The 8,936-nt window shown below is 35.7% G+C and overlaps 1 protein-coding gene and 1 non-coding gene across 3 annotated transcripts; both read right to left on the bottom strand.

The window, feature by feature from the left end:
• Positions 1-84: 84 nt before the first annotated feature.
• On the bottom strand, positions 85-7,489 carry LOC117427802 (E3 ubiquitin-protein ligase RNF185-like). Of its 2 annotated transcripts, none has more exons than XM_058994431.1 (7): positions 7,317-7,489; positions 5,909-6,107; positions 5,408-5,426; positions 4,901-5,013; positions 4,558-4,612; positions 3,002-3,119; positions 85-2,533 (listed from the first exon to the last, which is right to left on the bottom strand). In XM_058994431.1, the coding sequence occupies exons 2-7, from the start codon at positions 6,064-6,066 to the stop codon at positions 2,436-2,438; spliced, it is 561 nt and encodes a 186-aa protein (XP_058850414.1). In that variant the 5' UTR covers positions 6,067-6,107; positions 7,317-7,489; the 3' UTR covers positions 85-2,435. The 2 variants fall into 2 exon arrangements, with proteins under 2 accessions (XP_058850414.1, XP_058850413.1); XM_058994430.1 differs by having other exon boundaries at positions 5,909-6,110; positions 7,317-7,488.
• A 375-nt stretch (positions 7,490-7,864) lies between these two features.
• Positions 7,865-7,977, bottom strand: trnal-caa (transfer RNA leucine (anticodon CAA)). Its single transcript has 2 exons — positions 7,940-7,977; positions 7,865-7,910 (listed from the first exon to the last, which is right to left on the bottom strand). It is a non-coding gene; the product is annotated as a tRNA-Leu (tRNA).
• Between the last annotated feature and the right edge of the window lie 959 nt (positions 7,978-8,936).

The following is an 8,936-nucleotide window of genomic DNA, read 5'->3' as shown; positions in this document are numbered from 1 at the left end:
ATCAAGGATACATTTACTTAAATGAATCAATCATGTAAAGGACAGCACATTTACCCCAGTAAATTAGAGCACAGATCTCTGTAAAACCTTTTCAAAAATACATGTATTTATTAGGCCAATATTATACAGAGAACTGATGTAACAGTTCTAATATTTAGCAGTGAAGAATTACACATTTTATTGTAACTGCACACCTTTTGAGAACATCAGTATAAATAAATAACACAAGAAACAATTAAACATTTACATCTAACCTGTTAATAACCATTAATGTATAATAATTTAAAAAGGTGCATCTCTAGAATTTCATGAAATAAATGTACAGAACCATTCAAACCAGTTGGCATTTGTAAGAACCGAGCTAAAGCATAATTATTAAAAGATTAAAAAATAGTACACTTTCCCTTAAACCTAGAGGGAAAGTATTTTTTTTAAGGTAAAACTTATACAATTGGTTTTACTGAGCAAGACTAAAGTAAAAACATTTCACAGTGATCAAGGCATTAGCCTTTATTTGTCTACTCAACTTGCAAGTTACCAATAAGTTTAATCAATTTATGAGTGGGTGTTTGAAAGACGTCAATTACTTGTTAAAATATTTTGTTACCAACTTCCCATTTTAATCCAAGCTCAGTTATAAAATAATTATCTTTTGTTGTGCACAAGCTCTGATGCTGATAGTCTCTCCAAAAGTCACATTACTTTAAAAAAAAAAAAAAAATGTCTAAAGAACACTTGCGAATAAAGAAACTCAAGATTATTTTGCATAGATCCTACTAGAAAAAAGACTGTTTAGCTTTCCCATGTAGTTATTCAATGTAGTTTTTCTAGTTGGCTTGCCTTTACGTGTTTGTACACAAACACCACTCAAAACTCGGAAATGCTCATTACAAAAAAAAAAAAAAAAACAACCTTGAGAAATATGAAAATTGTTCTCAAAATAAAATAAAGCAGCACACTGCAGTATACTGAAAACAATGCCAAAGATACTTAACAAGCAAAATAATGTTTTTTATCTACAAAAGATGACCAGTTGAAAATAAAATAAGACATTGCATCAAGCTTCTGCAAAACTCTTTGCATTTTCACAATTAGTATGCTAGTAAAATTGTAGTTAGTTCAGACAGATTAAAATAACAAAGTCCCATAAACATGTTAAATGTTATACTAAACTCTTAGGTGTCTGCGAGTACATTATATCATTAGTGGATCTGCAAACAGTGTACTTTATTTAAACTTTATATTCTCCCATGAAAGTTTCAGCTGCAGAAAACCAAACTGCATTACACCCACCTACAGCAATGGGTAACTAAGAATATGAATTACAACCTCCATTATATAGCTCAACTAGAAAAACACTACAGAAAGCAGATTATTAACCATTATTTTACTGATCTTAAGTAGTAACAATCATCTCAAATATGTTTAAAACCGAGATACTGCACTTTTAACTTACCATGAAGAATGCATGTTTTCTTAAAAACATAAAACACACAGATAAAAACAAATGTGAAAATCCATCAGGTACACAGTTTGTTTTTAATACATTTCTGGTGGCCTATTGTTTGATTGGATTTAAACTACAGTGTTACAACGTGCTGATTTCTTTAACCTTACTGTAATTCTTCAACTATTCAAATCAGAAAACCCAGGCTCTAGTGCCACCTAGTGCCCTGCCTGTGTTTTAACATTCAGAAACTGCTAAAGAGAGGTTTTCAGACTTTCCATGTGATGGTTTACAGAAGTCCAAGTCCAGATTGTTAATTATGTTTAATTAAGTGTGGACACAAAAATAAGGAAAACAGCAAGTATTTTTTTTACGATTTCTAAAAATCAATAGATTCTTACCATGTTAGACTTGAATTGTCACTGCAAGCATATGCTCCAAGCATAGTTCAAACTAACAGTCAGATTTCTTAAAAAGCAAGTGGTGTAAAAAAAAAAAGAAGATATTTTTCAAAAAACACCCCTGTGAATTACATATAATTCTATATAATACTTAGTCAGGGAGCGTCTACATGATACCTGGAAAAGTTTAACAATAACCCAGTGGTAACAATGAATCAATGGATTTATTAAACTAGTTGGCTGAAAGAACAAACCCTTCTAGAGATTTTAAAATACCAATTGCAGTAAACCAAGAATAAAGAGTCAGCTATAAAAACAATCTTGCCCACGTTTAATTGTTCAAAAGCCATTGTATTTAAATCACATTTTGTTTATAGGTAAAGTATCCCATTCGAATGAAACTTCTTTGAACTGAATGAAGAAATCATTTTATTATCCAGAAGGTTCTCTTACTTCTTTTTTCCATTCTTCCCAACCATTCCAGAAATAGATAATTTTTTTATTAATGAAGATTTAAAAAAAAAAAAAAAAAAATTATAATTAGTTGTCTTCGTTGGGTGTCCCTTTTTGCAGTTTGCAACCAGTCCTTATGCAATAAGAAGCCAAAACATGATCAGCAGGGCGACAAACAGAAAGAAACGGGAGAGGAACTGCTCATCCATGAACTGTGGGGTTCCAGGGACAGCTTATAATGGGAAACACAAAACAGTGAAGATAAAGGCTTTAGTTAGTGATGCCAGAATACTTTGATGAATATAAACAGAACAGAAAACTTTACTTCTTCCACTTTGCGTTTATGTTACTACTATTCTTCATGGCTCTACTGTTTTTCTTATCTAAAATTGTGAAAACTCCACAACAAACATCTTTGTAAAATCACCACACTCCCATTGCATATTCATTCGATTCATCCCAGCTTTTAGTGTGAACTTAACACCGGATCTTAACTAAATACAACACACAACTTTTGTACCGGTTACTTACAATTAAGACTGACAGGAAAACCTGGAATGTGTCAAATTAGTACGCAATGGAAGTCTGTTCCTTGCATGACTATAAAAAATAAAGCAATGTGTTTATTTAAAGCATTGTGTGTGGAATCTAAACAGGAAACAATACCGTAGAACACTTAAAACTAACACAGAAAAAATACCTGGAGGTGGTCTCCCATCATTAATGTTAAAGGCTGTGGCGAAAATACCAAACGGAAAGGCTCCAATTCCAAAGGACATCTGAAATCCCCCATCTCCAAAACCAAACCCTTGAAATCCCTGCAAGAAACAGCGAGAAACATTATTTAATGACACCAACTGGCAATGCAGTTAACTACAACATGCAGATCATAACATATAAAAGAATAACTTCATATACGCCACATATCATGTTGATTGTCCTGTTATTACATGGCAATGAAGACTTACAGTAAAACACTGGGTCTATAGACCAAAACAGATTTAAAGATTCGGTTTGATATGGCTGTTTGGGGGCTATAGTGACAGGTGGCAAAAGGGGTGTTTTTATTGGTTATTTTTTTGTTTCAATTGTCATTTCAAACCATCACATAATCATTGCAAGTGTTTTCTGCAGGTCACCTGCGTCCATCACACACCTGTTTCTACTACCTGCGATTCAGGATTGCTACGGATTCCTCTTCCCTGCTGGTGTGAGCGGCAGTGTGTGGGCAATCGTGTAAGAACATCGGGAAAGGACACAGGCTGTTCTGAGATGTTTCTGCGTTATGTGTTGTTATTTTATTGGTTAGTTGTGTATTTTAAATATTTAGAATTCTTCATTTGCTTTTATATGTCTGCTATGTCTTCCCATCTGCCATTTCTCTATGTATCTTTCTTTTTCTATTTTATTTAAGACTAATTTATACATGGTTATATTTTGTTTAATTTCTGCAAGTCACAAGCCTGCTACATAATTAAATAATAATATGAACATTAATAACATTTTATCTGATCTCAATACTTAATGGCTCAACCTGCACATCCCATTTAAATTTGAAAATTACATATTTTAATACAGTTTTAGGAAGAAAGCAAGTTTGTCGGCAGTTCGAAGAAAATATATGATGCAATACAATAAAAAGCATTGGAAGCATCGTCTCAAGAGAGGATAAAAGAAGTCTTTCTTCTGGGACCCTACGCAGCATGACTTAATAACCCCCCAAAGGACTGTTCTTTATTTAATGAATTAGCGGTATCTGTCTCTGGGAGATTTCTGGATCTTACAAGGAACCACGCAATAGTTTCATCATAGGTAGTGTGCGCTAATAAATGAATATCAATAAAAACAAGTAGATGTCCTAAAGAAGATAAACATATTGCACTGTACATCTGTGTATTCAGTATCAAAAGGTTGTAAATGACACAAGTAACACTTTAGAAATTGAACTACTACCATGATTTAACATACATTTCTTAAGTTGCACTTTCCTTTACACAGACAAACCCCTGGCAGTCACTGCAGACTGGCATAAATGGAGCTAGGTTAGATGATCCTGCAAACTGGTAAAATGTCCATATCTAACAAATAAAACACCCCACTGTTGAATTAGTTATCGCAGGTTTATTGGTATGTAGATTGGAGTGGATTCAATCAAGACATACAGCACTGCTTTATGAGCCTTGTTATTTCCCTGGCTGTTCAATCGAACTACCAGTAAAAGGAGGACAGGTCTCCGATTCACTCCTGCAGACTCACCCCTCGGTTTTCTGGTTCAGGTCTCTGTCCCTGAGGTCTAGGTGGTGTTCTCTCCCTAATTAGTGTAGGAAATCAAAAAAATTAACAAAGCATTAAAACTAAGCATTCACAGAGAAAACAAAGTTGCACATAGATAAGCCAAACTCATTTTACTTGTGACCACTGAACCCAGGCCTAGAAATAAGAACCTAGAGAAGAAGCCTACAGAGTCACCGAATGAACATTTAGGTGCCAGTTAAAACCAAAATCTATTAGTGATGAGCAGTGAGTGAGATCATTAACAGCTCTGGAAACAATCCTTGTAAAAACAGACACTCAAGATTAGGTGCCCACTTTTGCTTACCTTGGGTCCTGCTGCCCTGTACTCCCCCGGCCATATAACGGGATAACTTTCTCTCGACTGATTCCTGCTTTGCACACTGGGCAAACCTGGCGGTTTGGTCTCGTCTCTAACCACTGAGATGGAGAGAAACAGAGAAAATAAACTGACAGGGCCACCTAAGCACTTAAAAAACTCTTACTGTAAAATGTGATGATTGGATCTGAACTCAAACCCCTGCCAATAAAACATTGCAGTACACTGTTAAAGAGGCCTATTTGAAATGCACACCCATAGTAGTTAATTTGTATGTATGAGTGGAGCTTTCATATACAATTTTTACATAATGTATACAAATTAAGAGCAGATACCATGAAACAGCACATGGTTGAACTGCAGCTGGCTATTCCAACAACCTAAAACCGTCCTATATTAGACGGATTAGTATGCCACTAACGGAAAAGCATTTAATCAAGTCTCGTGGGTTTAATGCAACAGAAGCTGATGAAACAAAACTTTAAACTGTCTCACCTGATGTAAACAGGGCCAGCTGTGGGTATTCCCATAGTACCACACATACGTCAAGAGGAAAGAAAAAAAAAGGCACTTGCTTAATTCTCTGGTATTTTACAAACAAATGCAAATTGCATGCAACAATATAATATTCATGTTTACAGTCAGATGTTTAACATTACAGCATCGGCATGTTTGTTTATCATTCAATACAATTACATGCATCCCATGTCAGCACCTGCTTGTTCCTGCTAAGAAAAGCAATACAAAATAACCTTTGAATGAGAACCTGAAACAGGACAGTGGACACCTTTGTAAGCTCTATAGCTCTAAAAACCTGGATTAGCACTAACCTTGTACTACATAATCATGCTTGTTCAATAAAACTGCTTCTGGTGAACGACACGCCCTCACGTCACATTCACGCTGAAACGTAGCTGCAGTTTTACTTCAGTGCGTTTTTACTATCAACACGCTGTTTAAAGATGCTGATCGATAATGACAAACAGGCAAACCTACCAAAAGAGGTGTCCACACAGACTAATGACAGCATCCTTGGCAGTGTCCAGGCAGATGTTGCACTCGAATGTGCTGTCCTGGTTGCTGCCTTCTCCAGCAGTGCCAGTAGCTCCCCCTGAACTGGTGCTCTCTGTAGAGGCTGAAGCAGCACTTGCCATCTTGGGCACCAGGCAGGAAACGATACCAGAAAGCGAGCACTCTGCTGTTTGTATTCAAAGAAACACGAGACAGCACAAGTTAACTTACATTATGTCAGGCAATACCAGCAGTCCTATGTGTTAGGACTGAGATTAGTATTAGAAGGAACTCTAATCCCCAGGATAGATATTAGGACACTACAATGCTTTTATTCAGGCACCAGCACACACACACACACAAAAAGCAGCTTGATATTGACACAATGTGTAATGCTTATTAAAGTAATACATTTGGAAAAATCATTTACAAAATGATAAATCTGCTGTCTGATGATAAATCTGAATTCAATTCTATACTTTTCTTGGCTATAAATTATTGAGATATTTTTTTTTCAATGGCTTTAAGCGATCACTGAATGCAGTAGGGCACTCAAAAGCTCTGCCTAGGTTGGGGTTTTATTTATATAAACCTCAATATTGACCAAACTGACAACCTACCCTTTGTGGTATACGTCTAAATGTTGGGTACTTTTTACATACATAAACTGACAGTCTGATTACACACAGTGCAGATCTCATTGAATTAACTCACAATGCTCTCCTGTGGACAACGCAGTTCTGTATCTGGAAGAAACAATAACTACTGTGCTGTAGTCTCTTCTATAATTTGACTTTTTGCGGAGTGAAAAATTGCAGAGGTCCAATGCTTATGATGCAGAAAACTCGAGAATGCATACAGTAAAACTAAGTATTACGGTTTATTTTAAAATACAGCAAGTTAACAGACATGTTCAGGGTAATGACTGTCACATTCAAATGCACACATTCTAAAAGTCAATTCAAACGCACGCTCCATCATTAATACACTTTACCCTTTTTGACATATACATACATTCCACAAACACAACTGTAATATATATATATATATATATATATATATATATATATATATATATATATATATATATATATATAAGCGGTACATACCAGCAACAGAAATCCATTCTCGTTAAGGCATAATCACATTCTGCAGTTAGAATTGTATCATAAACAGGCCTATCCATTATGACCGTGACTAAAACTCGTGACTGGTACTAATTAAATAAAATAATGTAACGTTGTTTCTGTCTGTGCTATTTTTTTCAATGAAAACTAAAACGAGCAATTCAAACTTGATGTACACGTAAGCGCACAGTTCAGAGAACGGACTGTCGCGTAAAAATGCTCGGCTCCACTACACTACAGTATCTTGTTTTTAACAAATCTCTCACCTTTTTAGATCATTGGTGAAGCCTTCGGTGTTTTGTGGTCAGAATTTTTACAGAAACAACTCCTCCAAATACTCCACTTCTCTCTTTATTCGCAAACAAACGCAGCTTGTGGGCGTTCGTCTGATTACTACAACACCCGGAAACTAACACAGTGGGAACACCGGAAATAGAAGACGTCCATAGCAACCTGACGTACTTACAGTACCAACATATTGCATGTTGTTTCATCAAATACATTATCTGACCCCCCAATAAATAAATAAATAAATAAAATAAAACACCTATTGACTCACATAACATCATTTCTGCAATGCTTCTTTGCTTCCGTACTAGAGTACAATCTACATTTTAAAAATAATACTTTGCATGTCGTCGTACCGCTTGCCATCATTTAGCATTTAAATATATTATTTGAGAAACAGCCTACTGCAGTTTCACAGTTTCTTTGCGCTAAAGTTATGTTTTCAGTTGCAAATATATAATTTTAATATGTACCTATGTTTTTAATTATGCAAAATAATAGAAACAAAATAAAAACAAAAATATTATGTCAGAAGTGGGATTCGAACCCACGCCTCCAGACGGAGACCAGAATACCCGTGGTTCAGGTAAGGAATCTATTCCTTGAGTCTGGCGCCTTAGACCACTCGGCCACCCTGACACTGCTACGTAAGAGCGACTATGTGATATTAGAAGAAATTATCTATTTATACACCTGTTTTGTTGACTATTTTCTCAACCACTGTACATTTTTATCTTATTATTGGTTCATCTTTAATATGTGCAGTTTCCTGTTATGCAGCCCGGCCCTGTAACATGCATATTCAGAATCTAATTAATTACACTAACTGGCCAACAGGGGGCCCTCCTGTCCTGATTCCAAAACTACAAATCTAGCTCCTTGTCTGATAACCGATTTAAAATTGTATCTGGTGTCTGTAACTATATGTATTATATATAATATAACAGTTACAGTATTTTATTGGTTTGTGGTGTTTTTTTTTTTTTTATGCATGGTATATGATACTTAGATTTTTGAGCTCAAACAAGACTTCAGAACATACACACTGTATTTGCAGTTAAACAGGGGAGTCAGGTCATTAGTTAAATAATGCAGTAAGACCTGCACATCTGAAATTTGAACGCGGTCATATTACTTTGATCCAATACCTTGGGGACATTGATATCTGGACAACTATGTGATTGCTCAGTGGAGCCTTCAAATAGTTACCCAAGGAAACCACGCTGAAGAGGCGTTTCCGAACTCAAGGATTTTGCAAGAGATCGGCTCGGTTGAAGTTGACGATCAGTTTTTTATATATAATTTAAGCTTTCTATAGTCCCCATTCATAAATTCCTTCACATACTGTACCTCATAAATATTTCCCTGAAAATGAATGCCAGAGACCCAGCTAAAACAGGGTTGTGTCTGGTCCCATTAATACTATGCCTGGAGGCTTCAATCAATAACAGCTGAAGGGTTCAATAAACTTGTCTTTAGTTTGATCTGCTGAGCAGATGCGTCATCACATACTTACTCATAGCTGTCCAATTCCTAGTCAAGTGATATGCGGCTTGCAGTGTGGAGTAGTGGTTAGGGCTCTGGACTCTTGACCGGAG

Source organism: Acipenser ruthenus, chromosome 21 (genome assembly GCF_902713425.1).
Source record: "Acipenser ruthenus chromosome 21, fAciRut3.2 maternal haplotype, whole genome shotgun sequence".
NCBI classification, from domain to species: Eukaryota; Metazoa; Chordata; class Actinopteri; order Acipenseriformes; family Acipenseridae; genus Acipenser; species Acipenser ruthenus.
This window is presented reverse-complemented; position numbering and strand designations above follow the sequence as displayed.

Bases quoted from the DNA above. Each gene is read 5' to 3' on its own strand.
- LOC117427802 (XM_058994431.1), bottom strand. From the start codon at position 6,066: ATGGCAAGTGCTGCTTCAGCCTCTACAGAGAGCACCAGTTCAGGGGGA. The intron at 4,613-4,900 runs GTAAGCAAAAGT...TACACTAATTAG, and splicing joins ACAGGGCAGCAGGACCCAAG to GGAGAGAACACCACCTAGAC. The intron at 2,534-3,001 runs GTATTTTTTCTG...TCCCATTATAAG, and splicing joins TGATGGGAGACCACCTCCAG to CTGTCCCTGGAACCCCACAG.